The sequence below is a fragment of the Camelus bactrianus genome, chromosome 12 (genome assembly GCF_048773025.1).
Source record: "Camelus bactrianus isolate YW-2024 breed Bactrian camel chromosome 12, ASM4877302v1, whole genome shotgun sequence".
NCBI classification, from domain to species: domain Eukaryota; kingdom Metazoa; phylum Chordata; class Mammalia; order Artiodactyla; family Camelidae; genus Camelus; species Camelus bactrianus.
This window is the reverse complement of record NC_133550.1, coordinates 61,383,874-61,404,530: the sequence shown is the minus strand read 5'-3', so window position 1 is coordinate 61,404,530 and position 20,657 is coordinate 61,383,874. Positions and strand designations below refer to the sequence as shown.

General features: G+C 57.0%; 2 protein-coding genes across 4 annotated transcripts; both read right to left on the bottom strand.

Moving 5' to 3' along the window:
* Positions 1-110: 110 nt before the first annotated feature.
* Positions 111-14,130, bottom strand: GALR3 (galanin receptor 3). Of its 3 annotated transcripts, XR_012510911.1 has the most exons (5): positions 10,811-14,130; positions 9,502-9,879; positions 6,472-8,847; positions 2,389-2,499; positions 111-1,946 (listed from the first exon to the last, which is right to left on the bottom strand). XR_012510911.1 is itself a non-coding variant. In XM_074375524.1 (3 exons), the coding sequence occupies exons 2-3, from the start codon at positions 9,858-9,860 to the stop codon at positions 8,070-8,072; spliced, it is 1,137 nt and encodes a 378-aa protein (XP_074231625.1). In that variant the 5' UTR covers positions 9,861-9,879; positions 10,811-14,130; the 3' UTR covers positions 6,364-8,069. The 3 variants fall into 3 exon arrangements, 1 of the variants encoding a protein (XP_074231625.1); XR_012510910.1 differs by having other exon boundaries at positions 111-2,499; XM_074375524.1 differs by lacking the exons at positions 111-1,946; positions 2,389-2,499 and having other exon boundaries at positions 6,364-8,847.
* Positions 14,131-14,283: 153 nt separating this feature from the next.
* On the bottom strand, positions 14,284-20,609 carry GCAT (glycine C-acetyltransferase). Its single transcript, XM_010960329.3, has 9 exons — positions 20,350-20,609; positions 18,757-18,887; positions 17,343-17,444; positions 16,722-16,868; positions 16,031-16,185; positions 15,811-15,893; positions 15,433-15,604; positions 14,852-14,973; positions 14,284-14,589 (listed from the first exon to the last, which is right to left on the bottom strand). The coding sequence occupies exons 1-9, from the start codon at positions 20,552-20,554 to the stop codon at positions 14,438-14,440; spliced, it is 1,269 nt and encodes a 422-aa protein (XP_010958631.1). The 5' UTR covers positions 20,555-20,609; the 3' UTR covers positions 14,284-14,437.
* Between the last annotated feature and the right edge of the window lie 48 nt (positions 20,610-20,657).

Genomic DNA, 20,657 nt, shown 5'->3' with positions numbered 1-20,657 from the left:
AGTGAAGGTTTGAAGACTCACTGCAGAGGAGACCCCCACTCTTCCCCCTCCCAAGTGCAGACATTCCCCATGGGGCTTGGACACACAAAAGGCAGCGCCCCTCCTGGCAGGGCCTGCCACAACGGGAAGCCTGAAAGGAAGGCCTGTGGTCCTCGCCTCTCCAACGAGGCATTTGACTACAGACTGAAGACAGACTTTCTAGATTATCAGTCTGTCCGTTCTGGCTCTGCCCCACTTTCCTTCTCACCAGATTGGAATCCTGGCTACTTTTCAGAGGAGGAGGCCTTGTCCTCCAGATCCCAGCTTGATCAGATCTGAATTGAACTCGTGAGACCTAGGTGTTTCCCGACCCTAAAGAAAAAAGGGTCTCTCTGTGGGTGTGAGATACAGGCCCAGGGCTGCCTCCAGGCCCCTGTGAGAGGGGAAGCTGAAAGCCCCTCCAGGCCCCCAGGATTAAGGAAGATCAGCGCCCCAAGACTGGGGAAAGAAGAGGGCAGAGGAAGCGGTAAAGCATTTCCATGGAACTCAAGCAGTTGCTGCGGTGGCTGCTGGCTGGCTGTGGGCCGGAGTGGAGTGAGGAGCCCGTGGCACAAGTGGGTGGGTTGGGCAGCTTTTCTCCCTTCCTGTCCATGCGATTAGCTCCCTCAGGTGAGCCTGCCCCCTCAGGCCTGGGGCACGTTAGAGCTTGGGGGCTCTGCCCCTGTGCCCGGACACAGCCCCCCTCGGCCCATGGCCCCAGCAGTGGGGCTGAGCAGAGAAGAGTCGGGGGCAGCGGAGAAACGGGGGTGTGGGGGACTGGACCTCAAACTCGCTGAGCCCCTTCCCTTGGGACTTGCTTCTCTGGGCCTCCCCCATCACACCCCTGGGGCTGATCACCTGAGAGAGGGCTGAAGCAAGGTTTCTCAGTCTCAGGTCTACGGGGTTCAATTATTGGGCCCTTAGAGAGAGAGGTATGAACCCTCTGAAATGATGCAAGGTTTTGTGTGGGGAGTGTGCATGTGTGTTTCTGATAAAAGGGTTTATAGCTTTTATTCTCAGCAGAGTTCATACTCAGAAGAGGTTAGGATCTCTGCTGCAGAATTTTAGGAGCAGATAGGTGAGGGGCCTGCCCAGGGCATCCTGGGGACCTTCTGGGCATTTCTGGGACCTGTTATCAGCTACAGCAGGCTGCTTTCTATTGGGAGAGCTGAAGGGGTGGGGCATGCTGGGACTCTGAAATCACCCTGAGATTACTGCATGTGTCTGCAAGACAGCCTACTACAGAGACTCACTGGCTAACTCCTAACAAGTCCTTGGCCTGGACAAAACCACCCCCACCTGGAAAGTGGGGCACATCCCTGCAGCATCCTCCGTCCCTGTAGAGGATCCCTTATTCCTGGCCCTATAGCCATGTAACCAGGAGAAGGGCCATTGGGGCAAGCGAAGGAGCTAAGGTCAGCCTCCTCCCTGGCCGTATAGACAGTGAACAAAGGGCTTGACAAATGAAGGTAGCTTAGGGGCTAGTCATCAGACACTTGGCTGGACAGCCAGGCCGCCAGCCAATCACCCTTGCCCCATTTCCAGCCAAGATTTTTCTTGCAACCCGAAATCTGTCTGAAGAGCTAGCCAGTTAAAAGTCAGCCTCAGACATTAGGGTGAGTCAGAAAATACACAGGTGGGCACTGAGCAGGCTGGGCTGGGCCAGGGGCAGGATGGAGGACTCCACAGAGGTTGCCCACACAGACCGGTTTGCTGGGGGAAGCAGGGAGGGGGGCGTGGGTGGCAGGAAGAAGAGATCCACGTTGATTGAGTTCACCTTCTAGGCAGGGTCCTTTGCTTTATTCATTCATGTTTGAAATACCTATCGGGCACTTGCTCTGAGCTCGGCAGTGTTCCAGGTGGGAATATAGCAGGGAGTGAAAAAAACCAAAATCTCTGCCATTGCCCATGGCAGACGGTGGTAATGCCTGGAGAAGAATATTCACAAGTTACTAAACCATCCTGTGAGATAACTGGCCTTGCTGCTGCCTTGGGTAGGTGAGAAAATGCAGTTTTCCCAGCGTGATCTAACCAGGCGGCTGGGCTGAAGCCTGGACCCAGCCCCACAGCTCATGCTGTTTCTATCACACCTGAAATGAGAACTTTCTCAGAAGCAGAGTTTCCTAAAACTGAGGCAGTGACCTTTGTTGAGCTCCTACTATGTGCCAGCAGGCCCTTTATCCAAGCCCTTTGATTTAGTGTTTGCAGTCAAAGGGGAGCCAGCACTGTTGCTCCCACTATTTTATAAATGCAGAAGATTGAGGCTCAGAGAGAGTAACTTGCTTGAGGTCAGATAGCAATACAGGGCCCAGCCCACCCCAGTATTCTCTGCCAAGGTTCCCAAAGCACCAAGTCCCCAGTGCTCCTTACTTAGTAAACGTCTCCGTCCCCGTGAGCAGTCTTGGGTGTGGGGAGGGGCGAGCCCTTTCCTTGCCAGCACGTGGTACAGTGTGCTTGGTGGACAGGCACGCACTTGGTCACCTGGGGGAGAGAAAGGACAGTACGAGGTGATGCGGCTGAGCTGGGTCTGCAGTGGTTCTTGCTCATCCTCGGCGGCTGCCCAGACTATTATAGGCCTTCCAAGCAGCTGGAGAGCTGGGTGGGTGGGAGGAGCGGTGTGAACCAGGCCTGGCGGGTGGAGGACAGGCACAGGCTGGCTGTGGGACCAGGAGACAGCTTGGAAAATGTTGGGCCCAGAGCGAGAGGGGCTGGCCAGAGAGGGAGGTGAGGCTAGACTGCAGAGATCCTGAGGTCTGAAGATTTGTCTTAGCAACAGAAAGCAGGTGAGGCAGGCTGTCACCTCCCCCCTGGAGATCAGATGCACCCTTACCCAGAGCAGCTCTGGGGAGAAGCCCCACCAGCTCCCCACACTGTTTCAGGTGCTGAGCCCAAGCCAAGGTTAGGAGGTCAGGAAGCTGGACTGATGCCTGGATAATCCCAAAAAAGTCCCTGGCTCCCTGCAGCTACAGGGCCCAAAGTGAATTACAGCCCAAACCCCCTGATGCTGGCTCTCAAGCTAACAGCAAGGCCTCAGTGCCCGCAGGGAGACAGATAGGATCAGTTCACTTCACCGTTGAGGAAATAGTCTCAGGGAAGCAAAGAAGTCTTGCCCAAAGATCCATACCAGGAGCCAGAGTAGTCTCTGACTGGTCCATGCCAACCTGGTGACTTCCTCCTGCTTTGGAAGCCAAGGAGGATGGCACATGTTATCAAAGCACTTGGCGGTCAGCCCGCCCAGTGGGCAGAGGTGGGTGAGTCGGGCCTCCCCAGCTGGACTGTAAGGGTTTTGATGGAGGCAGGGATCTGCCTGGGAGAGTCCTTGAATCCTTGCCTAGAGCTGGCAGCAGCCAGTGAACAGCCCGAGGCAGTGTGCCAGGGAGGGAACGCGGCTCAGAAGGCTCATTTCTACAGGTTCTGGGGAACAGAGGTTGGAGCCACGAAGTGCAGGAGCCAGAATTCAAACCCGATGGGGTGGCTCACAGTCCATGCCTTGACCCCTGCACTATGCCACCTCTCTGAGTTGACCCTACAGGTCCACTGGATGCCCAGCCCAGCCCTCTCCCCAGTGCCACAGCTGTCCAGAGCATCCCTACGTACTCCAGGCTGGCACCTTTGCCCCTCAACCCTCCTGACCATCCTTCCTCCTGCTTCAGTCTCACCCCTCACAGCCCAGGCCTCTGAAACAAGGTGGCACCAAGCAGAGGCCTCGATAAATCAGTCTTGTTCTCTTAAGCCGGAAACAATTCCACCCCTGCACAGCCTGTCCCTCTGGCCTCATGCCACCTTGGATCCAGCCGGAGATTTGCAAATGAGCCCTGGATCAGAGCTGAGGAGCTGATGTTCATGAATAGGAAACCTCGGGGTGGTTAATTGGTATTTTTGTCCCCAGGTACACACCGTGAAGTTGATAATGATGCTGTTCCTGTCAGCCTTAGGCCAGGAGAGGGGTTGCTTGTGCAGGTGGCTGGGGTTGGGGTCATCTTTGCACGTTCGAGTTCCTCCCTCCCCTTCCAAAAACTCCTACCTGCCTCTCTCCTCCATGAAACTGAAATCAGACCAACATGATTTAGACTCCAGCTCTGTTTGGGCTACCCCTGTGATCTTGGGCCAGTTACTCACTCCCTCTGAGCCTCAGTTTCTCCATCTTCAAGCACTACAGCAGATGAGACATATGTTCCAGGGCCAAGCACAAGGCCTCAAACATAGCAGGTGCCCAGTACACCACTGCTCCATGGACACACCCCCCACCATGTCCCCAGGCTGCTGGTCTCAACATGTTCCAACTGAGCTCAACGTCTCCCTCCCCCAGGGGCCAACCCCAAACCTCTCTCCCCATCATCCCCACTGCCACCCCCAATAGCCCAAGCCAGAAGTCTGAGGTGTCATCTAGGACAGCTCTCTCCACCTCCACGATCCCTCCCTACGTCGTTGTGCTGTTATGTCCACGTCTCCCCACGTGCTGCCAACGCCTTTGATCTCTTCACTTCTCTGGATTCTCACACCAGCCTCCTGTCTCCCTGCCCCCAGTCTCATTCTGTTCTCCCTCCCCAGGAAAAGCCTGCCTTGCAATCAGAAAGAGTTCCCTAAAGAGTAAATACGATCAGGTCACTCTTTTGTTTAAACCCTTTCAGTGGCTCCCCATTGCCGTCAGGTCAAGGTACAGTCTCAGTTTCAGACAAGATTTACCGAATCCTTTGCTGCTGCCCTGCCCCCACCTCTCCCACCTCCCTTCCTGCTGGGGCTCTCCTGTACCTGGTTCCAGGCCCTGGGTGCCTCACGCTGTGCCTGCCTGCAGCGGAAGGACTCCGGGTGGCCTGTGCACGTGTTTCCCATCGCTCCCTTCCCCATCTGCCCTGAGTAACTCCCACTTCAGGACTTGGCTTGAGCATCAGCTCTTCCAGGAAGTCTTCTCTGCTTCCCCAAGCTGGCTTAGGGCCCTCCTCTGAGCTCCCACAATCCCCCGTGCTCTGTCTTTCCTGCAGGAGAACCCTATACTTGATAAGTGCTCAAACATGAATGCCACAGGCCTATCCCTGAGAGGTTTGAACAAACAGAAGGGTGAGGGGGCTGCTGAATTCAAATCTCCCCTCAACTAAGAGGGGCTTCTCCCTGGGAACCCCAGGCTGCCCCAACCCTGGCTGGAGACCTTGCAGGAGGCTCAGGTCAGGTGAATTCTCCTGGGCCTTGGAGGCAGCGGCCAGGGCTCATTCAGTCCTGGCCCCTGTTGCCTCCTCTGGCCCTACAGGACTCACAGCTCTCTCCTAACCAAAGTATTACAACCATCTGCTCTTCTAAGCATTTTCGTTAGCCCCCTGAAGCAGACCAAAAGCCTCAGGGGCCAAGACCAAGCCCAGCAGCAGGCCATCAATCTCCCTGCCAAATCCACAGCAAAAATAATTCCCCAGCCCTAGGCCAGGCTCTTGGTGGTGGCTTTCCTAGCCGAGGGCTCACAGAGCAGCCTCTGGATTGGGCACCTCCAACCCCACCTCAACACAGCAACCCTGGGGGCTAATGGGACCCCTCCCCTCCTGAAAACCTTCAGTGACGTCAATGCCTGCTTGAAGGATGAAGTTCCTGCCCTCCAGCTGGCCTAGGAGGCACACGTGATCTCACTGCACCCTCCCTCCCGGCCTCCCCAGGCCCCACCCGGCCCTGCTTCAGCGGCAGAAGCCCACTTACTGCTCATACCTGTACCTTCCTTGGCACAGGCTGTTGCTCCGTCTAGCAGGTCCTTCCACCTTTTTCCAGGAAAATGCATATTAAATATCACTTTTTCTGGGACTCCTGCTTGGATGGCTCAGGAAGGCAGGAGTTTCCTTCTCAGGGCCCTTTCAAATGCCATCCTTTCTTCTGTTGGTATTTGACGCTATAGCTAGACTGAGAGCTCCTGGAAGGCAGGGATCAGGTCTAACTCAAGCCATCTCTGATTTCCTCTCAAGGACTCGCTTAGGGCCGGCACTCGAATGTTTGAGGGATAAAGGAAAGAAGGAAGGAGTCAAGTCTTTCCTTCCTTGGCATCTCCGTCCTCATGTATCTGCTGTGTGCCTGCTCTGGGCCAGGCTGCATTGCCCTCCATTAGTTGGAGTGTCTGGGCTGCTTTATCTGGTTCCAATGGGCCAGAGAGACGGCTTCAGAAGCAGGAGGCCTCAGGGTCCAGCCAAGGGCCTGGGCTGTACAACTGTCCCTCGGTCAGGCCCCTGTGGAGGGCTTCTACCGACCAACCCCTCCCCTGGGCCTGGGGTTTCATGCAGGTTCAGACTCTGGCTCTGCCACTCCCTGGCTGGGTGACTGTCTCCCGCCCATCCTAGATGGAGGCTGTTCCCAGTCAGTCACCTGTCCGTGCCCACAGAGGTGACTGTGGAGGGGAGCAGCCCCACTGGGTGGCTGAACTAACCACAGCATAAGTCAACCCTGGGAGGTTTTGTTCCCTATTTCTAGTTCGCAGGCACTCACCATTGTTTGGTAGCAAACTGTCAGATACTCTGAGATGTTTTCCCGATGCCTCCTGGGCTGCCGTGAGAGCCATCCCTCTGGCCCAGTTAGGATCCAAGCTCTGACTCGAATTTGCCACTTGGCTCTGATCAAGCTGCCTCACCGCCTTGAGCCTCAGTTTTCGCTTCTGAAAATGGAGGTAATATCCCTTGCCTGCCAGGGTTAGTGGCAGGCATGGGTGCGCCAGGGGAGGTGTGAGTGGTGGCCACAGGGAGACAAGAGGTCATGTTGGGTGCTGCAGAAGCCGGCGGCATCACACCCCCTGGAAACACTCCCACTGCTGCAGCCTGAGTCAACCAGGGGCACTTGGCAGAGATGTGGGAGAAAGAGCACCGGACATGTGTCCGGCCCCAGTGCTGGGCCCTTGTAGCAGTTGCTCCCACAGCTGGATCTCAGCCTCCCCCGTGAAGGCTGCCTGCCATTCTGACTCCTGGGTCTGTGGCAGGTGGCAGGCATTGATGAGGCCTCAGCAGCTGCCTACTGTCAGGGAGGGCCTTCCCAGGGTGCCTGGCAGCCAGGAGGTGTGCTGGGGAGACACGGAAGCGGAAAGGTCTCAGGCCTCAGCCAGAAGCTATTAAACATTATCGACATACGGGGAGGGAGGGAGGGTGGGAAGTGGGCGGCCCTACAACCAACGAGACTCATTTATTGGTTAATTAGGAGGTTTCACAGCCACAGCCTACCCCAGCTGTGTGCAGGGACAGGTAAGGAGGGGGCCACAGGGTAGTTAGGGCTGCTGAAGGGCCAGCTGCAGCCCGAGTGTGGCTCAGTGTCTCCCCTAAGCCAGAGACTTGATGGCCTCTTGAAGCCCATCAGGACCCACTGTCCTGAGTACCTGAACAAAACTCTCCTAAGGAAGGGGGCTGGGAGCCCTCTGAGGCTACCAGGGCCTCCAGTCAGGCATGGGGGAGCTCCAGGTTTGGGGAAGAGGGCTGATGCAGAATCAGGAAGAACCAAGAAAACGGTGGAAACTATGGGAACTGAGAGCAGAGGCCCCAGAGAAGTAGGTTCTACTGAGAAGAAAAACTTAAACTCCAGTGGGTTTGAATCCAACCTCTGCCATAGGCTAGCTGTGTGACAAATCACTAAACCTCTCTGGTTCCCGAAGTCTACATCTGTAAGGTAGAACTAATTATGCCTACCTTGCAAAGCTGTTTTGATAATTAGATTGAAGAATGTAGCACTGCAAAATACTTAATAAATATTTGCTACATTTATTTTATCTGCTAGTATTATTCAGGATAAGGCTTGAAAGGGAGAAGGGACTTGGTAAAGGGTGATGGACGAAACAGGGCTTACAAGATGCTGACCGAGTTGGAGGGATGGGCAGAGGGACGACCCTCCTTTCTGCTAGATTGGCTATGGTCAGAGACAGAGTCTGGGGGCTGCCCTGCGCTTGGCTGGGTTGAACCATTTTTACCGCCCAGGGGTGTCCCCAGCTCAGCCACTGCACCTCAGAGGGCTCCTGGCTTTAGCCCCATCCCCTAGTAGCGTCCTGCCCTGTGGGAAAGGGGAATGACAGACTGACGGACACCCAGCAGAGTGGAGGTGGGCAAGGTTTATTCCGGTCCTCGGACAAGCAGGGCGCCTCCAGCCTCTCTGCCGCAGGCAGGCTCCTGACCCGGCTCTCCGCCCCAGTCGCCGGCCGCCGACAACCTCCCGCGAGGCCGGGCGTCCCCGGGGCAGCCGGCGGGGTCGCAGGAAGCCGGGCGGACTCGACGGCGGGTGCGGCGGGTGCCTGGGGGGCAGCAGGGGCGGGGGCGGCGGCGGCCGCAGGGCCACAGGCCGCGGAGGCGCGCGCGGAAGTGGCGCGAGGCGAGCGCGTAGACGAGCGGGTTGAGGCAGGAGTTGGCGTAGGCGAGGCAGTGCGAGGCCAGGCGGCAGGCGTAGGTGGCCGGGCTGAAGGCGAAGCGGCCGTACCAGAAGCAGAGGATGAGCGCGTGGTGCGGGCCCCAGCAGAGGGCGTAGAGAGCGGCCACCGCCAGCATGGCGCGCCCCGCGCGGCCCGTGGCTCTGCGCCGGGCCTCGGCCGCCGCCGCGCTCGCGGGGCCCACGGCCGCCCACAGGAAGCGCAGCGTGCGCCCGTAGGCCAGGCTCACCACGGCCACGGGCAGCAGGTAGCCGGCGGCGAAGGTGGCCACGTCGAGGGCGCGGCGGCGCGCGTCCTCCCAGGCGGGCACGCAGAGCTCCAGCGCGCCGTAGCGCACGGTGCCGTAGTAGCTGAGGTAGGGAGCCGAGAAGAGCGCCGCCAGCAGCCAGACCAGGCCCACGGCGGCGCGTGCGTTGCGCGGCGTGCGCAGGGCGCGCGAGCGCAGCGGGTGTCGCACGGCCAGGTACCTGCGGGCGGGCGCGGGGTCAGCGCGACGGGCTGGTGGGCGGCCCGCACCCGCGCCCCGACGTTGACGCGGCTCCGGGACTGGTGGACCGCCGCCTGGACAGCTGCGTCTGAACGGCCGGGGTGATCCCGGCCTTGCAGGCTGGTTGTGTGGATGGAGTTAGCGCGCAAAGCCCTGAGGCGCGCCTGGCACCCAGCGGGGCTGGGCCCGAGGCTCAGGAGAAGTGACCAGTCTGAGGTCATCAGCTAGAGGATGAGCCTGGGTTTGACCCCAAGTTTCAAGCCATGAAAGCAGGTTTGACTACAACCCGGGCCAAGTTGTGGGCAGTAATAAAATATCTGATGAATTCATTCGTGTATTCCTTTTGCCATTCATTTCACGCTTACAGAGCAGCTACTTTGTGCCAGGCCCTGTGCTGACACTGGGGACACGGAGATGTCCTCGGAAAGCTCCCAATGGAGTTAGGGGGAGGGCAGGAGGATCCCCTCAAGCAGGCCCTGCAGGTGCCCAGAAAATGGTTTGTGGGGGCCAGAGAGCTATTCCTTTTCTCCCTCCCCCATCCCTTTTTGGTCCTCCGTTCTCTCCTTTCTAAGGCCAATGAGAATCTGTTCCTGTCTTCCCTCCCAGTCCCAGCCAGGTCCCCAGCACAGCGCACCTGTCCACTGAGACAGCCGCCAGCGTGAAGCTGCTGGCATACATGGTGAGGTAGATGAGCAGGTGCACAGCCTTACAAACGAGGGCCCCAAAAAGCCAGGCGTCCAGCGTGTAGATGGCGGCCTGAAAAGGCACGCAGCACAGGATGAAGCAGAGGTCCGCCACTGCCAGGTTGAGGATGAACAGATCTGTAGTGCTGCCAGGCTCCTGCCAGGCACTCGGGCCGGGCTGCAGCAGCACCGCCAGCACCAGCCCATTGCCCACTGTGCCCAGCAGGAAGATGAGGGCAAAGACCACAGGCACAGCCACAGCCGCTATACTCCCCGTGCTGTCTAGCGAAATGTTCTGGGCATCAGCCATCTCCCCGTCAGTCGGGCACCTGAGGAAGAGAAACTGGAGTCCTCAGGCAGGAGCCCCCATGCTCTGGTCACTTGACTCAGGTGTCTAGTCCCCTACTCTGGTCCTGGACAGGTCTCCTGGGCTGGAAGTTTGTGGGGGATGGGGATAGGAGTGGGGGGACAGTTATCACTGAGACCCACTGTGTCAGCTCCTGGCAGAGTCATATTGGTGTCTGAAGTGGGCTTCTCAGTTTCCTAGGGAAAACTTCCATAGCCCAGGGCACGAAAGACTGATGAGGTAGTTGGTAGACACTTCTAACCAGTGATGCAGGTAAAGGCAGGCAAAGTGGGGTGAGGACATGGCGGGTGGGGGGAGGGGCAGCTGTCACCCCAGGAGCTGGTGTATTTTCCTTACTTTTCAATGGGGATCTGAAACACAAGGAAGACTCTTGGACAGGGGTCAGATTTAGCCAAACCTGGGTGACATCCCTGAGTCACTGGATAGTCCAGTCCAGTGAGAGCACAGCTGGCAGTGGCACAGCTGGGAAAACCATATAGGTCACTGGTCCCTATTGGCACATGAGGAAGTTGAGGCTCAGAGAGGGACACAGGAGTCTAATATGACGAGTGGCAGATCTGGGGCTGTTGCCACCCTGGACCCTGACTCCCAGGCTGAAGCACGCATCTGGGAGACTGTTTACAGGTGGTGCCCCTGACAACCTGCGTGTGTGCCTGTGTGTGTGTGTGCGTGTGTGTGCGCGCGTGCATCTGTGCTCACCCCTCACCCCTGCCCCACCCCATGTCCCACATAAGAAACCACCCGTGAGTCCCCCTGCACGCCTGGACCTCTGGGGTGGTGGGATGAATTAAGGGCAAGGGGGTCAGACAGGGAGGAGGGAAGAAAGGTGAAATCTGTGCTCCCTCCCCCAGCATGCAGCAGGCCCCCCAAAGCCTAGGATAGGCAACACCCACCTCAACCCTGGGCTTGATCCTGGGTGAACTGGCCAGGCTGAAGCTGCCTCCTGGCTCAGTGGCTTCCTCTTGGTGCCTCCCTGCAGGTACAGGTCTGACTCCCACTGCTCCCTCTTCTCCTTTAAGGCCCCTCCTCTGCCGAGCTGGACTTGGGCACTCCCTCCGAAGTAGCCACCTCCTCCTCAGATCCTGATTTCCCCTGAGTGGCATGCTCTTCTGCCTGGCTCCTCTGCCTCTCTGCTTTGCTCCTGCCTCTTTCTGCAGTGAGTAACCCATTGTTCTCGCTCTCCTAGATTCGCTTTGTAGTTAACCCCTCCGTGCCCAGGCCCCAGTCCTTTCCTATCACTCTCACCTCCTGTGGTCCTGACTGATGACTCCCATCCCTGCTCCAAGGAGGACCCGATTCCAAGCTCAGAAAGGAGTCCTAGTCTTGAGTGGGGTGTCCTATGCTAGGAAACCAGAATACGATTCCCTTTTCTGCAGACTTTAGATAGGACTCCTCCTCCTGGCCCTGAGAAATCTCCAGACCCATCAGCTTCCCTAAGCCTGTTCTCAGGGTTCAGTCTGCCTGAAGACTGGAAAGTTTATGTGCCTGTCCAAAGAGTCTGGCTTTAGCCTGAGGGCAATGGGGAACTAGAGGAGGTTCTAGAGCAGGGACAGGACCTCCCCATTTATTTTGTAATGAGTTTATTATAGCCCGGGGTTAAAGGATGGACAGAGGGGGAGACATTTAATGAGTGATCATTTAGGAGCCTTTTGTCCAGGCAAGAGCCAAAGAAGTTACTAGGTCTTGGTGAACAGCTGTACGACTCAGTCATGGGGTTCTGATCTGGATCTCCTGGAGGAGTAGACCACAAAGCCAAATGCTTCCAGAGGGTTAGAGGCTATGCCCTGGGGGGGGGAAGGTGCATTGGATGTAACAACAAGGTGGTTGTTGGTAAACTAGATAAGTGGATTGGGGGCAGAAGGCAGTCTGCAATGAATTAGGGGAGACCAGAGGTGGTAGGCACCCTACAGAAGCTGAGAGGGTGGGTAAATGTCAAGGGGATGTCTGTGAGGGGATGCTGATGAAGCCAGGACCTGTAATCAAGGCCTGAGACGCTGGGAACAGACTCTTCAGAACTGGCTTCCTGTAAGCCCCTGGGATTTTCATGGCTTCTCTAAAGCCTGATGTCACCCATTCCAGATGCAGAGCACCCCCGAATTTTTGGAAACAGAGAGGACTCATTGAATTGAAGATATTAGGAATCATACCTAGATTCTCCAAACCTGAATTCAGAGCTGTCAGAATTAAGGAATTAGAATTGTAGAATTGTATGATCTACAAGGGCAGAACTGTAGGATTCTGGACTTAGCACGGGAGGATTTTGGAGTCATTCAGTTGGAGGTCCACAACCACCCTGTATGAAAGTAATGCACTGTTAGACTCTGAGGAAGTCTGGACTCATGCATGTGGCATGGCTGAACCCTGAAAGCCTGAGATCCCTGACACACTGTCCTCCCTCCCCTTGGGAGCCCCCAGCCTGCCATGCCCCTCCTTGCCTGAGGCTGGGCTCTGGGTGCACTAGGGCAGTACCAGGGCAAAGAGCTCCCAGCAACAAGGCTGAGCTGCTGATATGATAGCAGGGGAGGAAAGGAGGGAGGGAAGACGGTGAGAAACCAGAGAGCCCTCCTGTGGGGCAGGCAGGAAGGGTGCCTCGCCATGGCCCAATCCCAGGGAGCCCAACCACTCCTCCCCTTGCTCCAACTGCTGCTCCTGGCAGCTGTGGCCTTGAACCCTTCACCCAATGTAGAGGACAGATGGTGCACCCTGGGAGTGGTCCCTGGCGACCTGGAACCTGCAGGATATGGAAGTGTGGCTTGTCGGCAGCTGGCCCTCGGCCCTATAGCCTGTCTTGGCCTCTGGCGATGACCAGTACGTGCCCAAACCAAGCATGTGCGCCCAGAGCTGCCGCCGCACCTGCTGGCACTTCCAACGACTCCTTAGGCTGGTCCACGGTGTCATGGCGCTACCGCTGCCCAAGCTGTCCCCCGGGAAGCACAATGCCAGTGGTGGTGCCCGGGAGCTGCAGAAGGTGGTGGCACCCCCTTTGTGCCACTGGCTGGTGGGCTTTGCCTCATGCCGCCTTGTTACCCTGCAGCTGCTTGTGGCTGCCCGCTAGGACCGCCGGCCTGGGCAGACCATGCACGTAAAGCTGCTGGCTTGGCCGGGGGCTGGCACCAGGCTGTGTGCACTTGCTCCTGCAGCAGTGCACCTGGTGCCAGGTGCCCTAGCTTGTGGTGGGGGCAGCATGTAAGTGTTCATGCCCCTGATGTGGCCATAGCAGCCCCCTTTCCTGGGGCTGCATCCCCCATTACCCCAGAATCCTGGACCCAGCCTTAAGCTTCTCAGGATCACAGACTATGATTCTCAGAATCCCAGCATTAGGATCCTGCCAGACTGGGCCAGAGCTCGCCCAGATTGCCCATCCCTAGACATCCAGCTGAGGGGCTGAGGGGAGCGCTAGGGGTGTGGGACGGCAGAGACATGGTCCCAGTTCCCTGCTGTTAATGAAGAAGGGCCTTCCCATCCTCCCTGCCCCATCCCCAGCAAACTACGAGCTTCCCAAGGCCGCACCACACTGAGGCTGGAGCTGCTGTGACTTAAAACACCAGGTGCCCCTAAGGCTGAATGGGGAGGGCAATGGAGAGAGAAGAGCCAGGGCCCACGACTGTGGGAAGGGGATCGTCATCTCCAGCAGGGGAGCAGTGAGCTGTTGCTGGGGAACCAGCGTGGGATGACGCCTTGGCAGCAGCAAATCAGCCCTCCTGGTCTTGCCTGCAGGGCAGCATACAAACCACTCAGCCCAAGGCCAGAAGTCAGGGTGGGGAGGTTGGGGGAAAGGATGCGGGTGCGGGGCGCGTCAGGGCCATAACAGCCAGAGCCTGAGCTCGCTGCGCCCCCTGTTGGCCGATCATCAGGCCAGTAGGTCTGGGGAAGACAGAGATGGAAGGGCCCCAGGTACCAACGTAACATCTACTCTTGGCACAGCGGGGTAAACAGAGGCACATGCAGGGGATGGGGTCTGTCCCAAGGCCACAGAGGCAGGGACAAAGTGGGCAAGAACACATGGTTCCAAGCTGTCAGGGGACTCTCCAGAAGTGACATTCTCTCCTTTAGGGCTCAATCCTTTGCTTCTCTCAAACATGGGTTTGGGTGCCCAGCCCCTTCTCATCTGGGCAGCTGTGGGCCATCCTTTGGATGGGGAGCAGAGGACGAGGTGTTCACCAAGGCTAGACTCTGGAGGCTGCAGAGTTGGGGGGGAGGGTGTGGGAAGGGGCCTGCAGGGCTGCTCCTCGGCTGCCCTCTACAGCAGCACAGAATCCAACTGAGCCCAATGGGGGCCCCTGCCTCTACTGCCCCAGCTCCTGACTGATTCTTCCACCAGCCACAGGACAGGGTCTGCTCCGAGAGAATAAAGCAGACCAACACGTCATAGCCCGTTTCCACACTGTTGCTTCACACTCATGGCCACAAGTACAGGCTCACCCCAGCCTGGCCCCAGGACTTTGTCAGAGCCTCTTTGTCACAAAGAGGCCCCCTTTGTCACTGCGGAGCCCTTGGCTCCACTTGTCACTGCCCAGGACTCAAGGCAGTGCCCCGTGCAGCCGCCCCACCTCCACGAAGGCCTCCACGCAGCGGTCGATGTCCTCCTCGCTGTGCACCGCAGAGATCTGTACCCGGATCCGGGCCTTACCCTTGGGGACCACGGGGTAGCTGAACCCGATGACAAAGATGCCTGGGTGGGGAGAGAGGGCCAATCCGGGGCTCACCAGAGCCCGACAGGCTTTGGGGCATGACTAACATCTCCTACTTTTTTTCTGAGGGCCACAGAGGGAAAGGGAGCTGCCCAAGGTCTCTCAGACATGCCTCATGGCCTGCGGTTTTCGGCTCGGACAGACAGCTGGTCTAACAGGGGTAGGAGGGTGGGGGGAAGGAGGGTAGTCACAGTCTAGGGGTTCTGTCTTTTTTTTTGGCCCCTCACATCCCGGCCCTCTCACCTCTCTTTAGCATGTCATCCGCCATGCAAGAGGCCAGCCGAGCGTCACCCAGCATCACAGGGCAGATGGGGTGATTGGCTCCCGAGATGGTGAAGCCAGCAGCCTCCATCTTACTGCGGAATCTGTGGGCACAAGCTGGGTGTCACAGGGAGCTAGGGGGCTGTGGAGCAGTCATACCAGCTCTGATGGGCATGTGACCCAAGGTTTGTGGCCAAGTCTGCAGGAGGGACCAACAAAAACAGAGATGCAGACCCTGAGAGGCAGATGGGGAGCCAGGCAGAGGAACGGGCAGACCAAAAAGGGAGGCAAAAGACAGGATTGCAGAGGGGGAGACACAGGGTCATTGGCAGAGAAATGCACCAGGAAATGGAAAGAAGAGGCAGAGACAGATAGAGGGAAGAGGGAGGTGGCAAGTAGGCAGCCCTCGGCTAAGAGAGCTGAGTCCCCATGCAACCCACTGGGGACATGCTGTGGACAGAGACAGAACCCATACACAGGCAGCCACTGGCCAGCGCAGGCAAAGAGGCAGACCCTCACCAGCTCCTCCGCCCCAGCCTGCCCCACCCCGCCAGGGACCGCACCGCTGGGTCTTGGCCGCCATAGACTGGACAATGGCATTGCTCTCCATGAGCAGGTCCAGGGCCTTGGAGGCAGAGCCGACAACAGCAGGTGGCAGGCTGTTGGAGAAGAGGTAGGGCCGGGCACGCTGCCGTAGCAGGGACACCAGGGCCCTGGGCCCTGTCGTGTAGCCCCCTGAGAACAAGGGCAAAGGTGGGGACAGGGGTGGTTGGTGGCAGTCAGGCCAGGAGCCAGAGCCTCCCCCCAGGCCCCTCCTGACAGCATAGTCCATGCTGTCTTCTTCCCTGCAGCCCCTGGTCTCCCCGCCACCTTCCCTGGGACCCCTCCAGGGCCCTGCATGGGGGTAAGGGGAGCCCAGGGGCCCAAGAGCCTGCAGGCACCTGATGCTCCGCCCAGAGCCTTCCCCAGTGTGGAGTTGATAATGGTGACCTGGTCCATCACGCCCAGTAGCTCATCCGTGCCCCTGCAAGGGAAGCTGCCACTTCCACCACTGGCCACCTGAGCGCCCAAAATCATGGGTTGGGCTTGGGGGCTGGCCTCCGGGTTTCCCACCCACCCTTAGAAGTCCAACCCAAGGTCTCAGGTGCCGTGTGTTCCCACCGTCCTGTGGCCCCCAAGAAGCCAGTGGCGTGGCATTCATCCACAAAGACCAAGGCACCATATTGAGAGGCAAGGTGGCAGATCTCCTGTAGGGGCGCGATGTCACCGTCCATGGAAAAGGCCCCATCAGTGGCCACCAGACGCAGCCGATGCTTCTGCAGGGAAGACACAGACAGGTGGTGGCTGGAATCACAAACTGGGCCAAACCATCCACTCTCTGTGCTGCTCGGGGCTATAAGGGCTCGGGCTGCCCAGTGCCCAGCACAGAGGTGAGCACATAGCCACCACCGTGCTGGGGCTGGTACATCCTCTCCCCATTCTGGGCCTCTCAGAGCCTTATCCTTCTCTTCCAGGGCAGTCTGGAGCCACACTGCACTGGGCGGTGAGAATGCTCTCAGTCTCCCCTCCCAGAGGACAGGGTGGAGTGGGGCCAGTTCTGTCCATAAGCTCATCCCACCCTTACGCCTAGCAGGGGCCTGCCACATATAAGGTGCTTACTAAAACTCATGGCAGCATTGTGTAATGGAATAAAGCTTTGGGTCTGAGGATCTGGGTTCAAATCATGACTGTTTCGAACTTTCAGGCTGTTTGCCTGTGAGGAGTCGGCCTCTGCAAGCCTTGCTTCCTTCGCTGAGGGGAGGCTGGGGATAAGCCCAGTCCTTGTCCCTAGAACCACTAGGCCTTGCCCCACCTGGGCCTCCTGCAGCTTGGCCTCCAGATCAGCCATATCCAGGTGGCGGTAGCGGTACTTGTGGGCCTTGCACAGACGGATGCCATCAATGATGGAGGCATGGTTCAGCTCATCCGACAGGACTGCATCCTGTGGGGTCAGCAGGGCCTGGAGGAAGGCATTAAGAGTAGAGCCATCACCCAACCACCTTGGGCTTCTCCCTTATTCCTCAGGACTGCCCCGAATCAATATTTCACTGCCTCCCAGGGCATTCTTCTGGGCAGGGAGGCAAGGAGCCCTCTGCCTCTGTCTGGGTCCCCAGAGCCACAGGACTGGGCTGAACCAGGGGCCTTGCTCTAGTGAAAGCAGGTGAGAACATGTCTGGTGAATGCCTGGCCCCTAATAGTGTCTCAGCCTTTCAGCTGATATAGGTTACCCTGCAAATGCCCTGGAAGCTGACCTCTTTGTAAGTCCCAGGATTCCTCCTGGAGACCTGCTGGCCCTAACTTAACCTCCAGAAGAAGTGGGCATTGGGGCCTCTAGGCATGGCACTGACATCCTGCCCAGTTCTCCTGACTGCTCACTCCCAAGCCTTCCACAGCCGGGCAGTCCTCACCAGCTCCCACCCGTGGCCTCACATACCTCAAAGAGGCCAGCATTGGCATCAAAACAGCTGGGATACAGGATGGCATCCTCCCGCTGGTGGAAGCGGGCTATCTTTGCTTCTAGATCCTTGTGGATACTCTGAAGTAAGCAAGTGAAACAGGTGTTAATGCCTATGGGGCCACTTGGGACAAGTCATGGGGACAGGCTTAGGGCCACAAATAGATCCTCTTCCTTGTTTTTTGCACCACCAGAGCAAGGGTTCACCAGAGCCAACAAGAATCTGGCAGATGGTTCCTACTGAGGAATTAGGGGCCTACTAGGTGCCCCTTCTGGGTTGGGTCTTCATTTCACAATGGGAGTCTGATGGTAGAATTATGGGTGCTAATGTCTTCCTGATAGCACACTGAGTTCCTTTTTCGGTTGCTTAACGGCAAAGAAGATTACAAAAGTAACTCTAGGTTCACTTGGGTCTCACATGTTTTTTTGGGGGCGGGGAGGAGGCTCAAATTCTTAGATTTGAAAGCTGTCCAGTCTAAAGTACCCTGGCTGGGAGTCAGGAGTTCTGCCTCTGACATTCATTTCACCTTCACTTTTCTAAGAGGACAGATAAAAATAATTACAGGGAATCAAAAGCACCCACTCTTGAATCAGACCATCTGGGTTCAAATTCTACCACAATAGGCTGTGTGCCCTTGGGCCAGTCATTTAACTTCTCTGAGCCTCAGTGCCTTCATCTCTATAACAAGGATAAGAATAGCATTTATCACTTGGGATTATTATTAGCATTAATGAATTAATATTCATAATGTTCTTAAAACAGCACCTGATACACAGTAAGCTATAGTTTCATGTTTATAAAAGTTCATTTTTATGAAATTTACAAAATAAAATTAATAACCAACATTCATTGAGCACTACTATGTGCTAGGCACTGCTCGAACCATCTTTCCATGTATTCACTCTTTAATTTAACTCTCTCATTTGGGATAATCTGATCAAGTACTATTATCCCCACTTTACCAATGAAGGCATTAAGGCACAGAGAAGTTAAGACACTTGCCCACAGTAACAGAGCCAATAAATGGTGGTGTTGGGAACCAAGCTCAGGCTGAATATCTCCAGAACCCTCCATCTCAATCCCTGCCTTCTATTCTTCCTTTCCCGAAGAGTAACAGGAGAAGGAGCTCTGTTCTGCAAGGGGGGAAATGGATGTTCAGAGAGGTAAAGTTTCCTGCCCAAGGCTCCAGAGCAAAATAGAAGCCTGAACCCACCCTTTCTGGTGGACCACTCTGGGGTTAAGAGTGGGGCCAGAGTTCTGGGATGGCTGATCTGGCTAAGCTAGCCCTGGTGACTGTGGAAGCGACATCTGGGGTCAGTGCCCAAAGCTGGGAGACCATCCCCCTTCTCACACTGCCCCCACTCCCACTGGCCTGGACACACCCACGTGTACCTGGGTCCCACAGATGAAGCGGACAGAGCTAAGGCCGGCTCCAAACTCCTTCAGGGCCTGCAGACCTGCCTGGATCACCTCCGGGTGACTGCTCAGGCCCAGGTAGTTGTTGGCACAGAAGTTAAGGATTCCTGAGGTGGAGGACAGGGGACAGACACAGCAGCTCAAGGCAAAGAAGGGCTTGGAAAGGTGTCAGTGCCAGGCCCTGGGGACTCAGAGAGGAAATGAATTTGGATTCATCCTTGGAAAGGCAACAACCACACAATATGATCCATTCTGGGGCAGAAGCCACGATGGGGAGCCGAGAGCCCCTAGGAAGCACCGAATCCAACAGCTACAGGAGGGGGAGGGTCAGGGAAGGATTCAGAGCAGAGCCTTGAAGATAAGTTTAAACTCTGACTTTGCATCACACTTCACCCAAAGAGGAACCCAGCCCTGCCACACTGACTTCTCATGTCACTGAAGACCACCAGCAACTCCTCATTTGTGCCCTGGTTTCCTCGTGGGTAAAAGAACAGGGCTAGGCCAGAGACCCACCCTGGTCCCCAGACTCCACACAGTTGACTTTGCTGCTTGGTACAGAACTGCACGCCCAGCCTCTGAGACCTTAACCCGAGTTCTAAAGCCCAAAGTTAACACAGCTAACCTGAAGAGGAAACTAAGGATCTAGAAGTTTACTCAGCTTGGAAGAGGCAAAAACAGGATGAGAATCTGGGTTTCTTCTCAATTTCCCATCTTCTGATCTGCTCCAAGCTCCCTGGGGGAAGGTAGGGACTTCCTGGCACCTCTGTTTTACAAATGAGCACAGCTGCACTGAGGCCTCTATGCTTATGTCCTGGGTAGAAGGCAGGTTTGGGGGCCGTTTGTAACCAGCACCCACCTGGGGCCTGGCACAGACAACATGGGCAGTGAGACAGAAACAGGGAGGCCTGGTAGGCCAGTTCATAACGTGACTTCTGCAGCAGCCCTCAAGTGCCTTGCTCACTGTGATTTTGGCCAGAGAGTTGGCATCTACAGACAGTTGGCTGACCTTCCAGCTCCAATACGCCGGAAGAACTAGACCAAAGTCTGGCTCTGCCTCCAGCTAGGTGGAGACTCTCGGGCAAGCCACTTCACATCTCTGAGCCTCGGCTTCTCTGCAAATGGGATTAGTCACTCCTACGTTCCGGGGTTTGTAGGACTCCACATGCAGCAATTAGTAGAAGCCTGAACAAAGCAGCAACTCCAGAAATGCAGGATTTCTTGCTGCTGCCTTCCCACCACCCTTCCTTGAAGCCATATGGTGGGAGCCAGCTGCGTGTCTCTCTATTTTTCTCTCACGTTCTCAGAGTTGGGTTTCGATCCAGCCCTGTTCGTTGAGCCAAAAAAGTCTTCAAGGGCAAATTACCTCCCTCCGTGGAAACGAGTCTAACCAGGTTAGAGTTAACTGTGGGAAGTCGGCAAGTCTGCCTGATAGATGGGAAAGGGTCCAGTGGCTACGTGTGCAGCTGCTCCCGCCAGCCCACTGCCTCCAGGACCTCAATTCCAGCGCATGCCTCAGAATGACCCTTGAACACCCGGTCAGGTCTGACGATTCCCAGGATGGGGAGTTACCTCCAGAGACGCCGTCCACGTGGATGCGCGGCCCCTGACGGGACGTGATGACTCGCTCGCTTTTCCAGGTACCAGCCCCGCGGATGCCTTCCAGCTCCTCCTCCAGAATGCCACGCAGCTGAGCCAGCGCGGACTGCGCGCGGCGGCCGCGGGGGGCCTGGGAGAGCGCAGCGCGGAGGACGCGGCCAGCCCACGTAGGCCCCATCTCTCCCGAACCCGCTCTGGACCGTGCGCAGTGCGGCCGGGACCTGATCACGTGGCGGGGGCCGGGCTCTGACAGCCAATCGGAGGGAGAGGGGTCCCAGCTA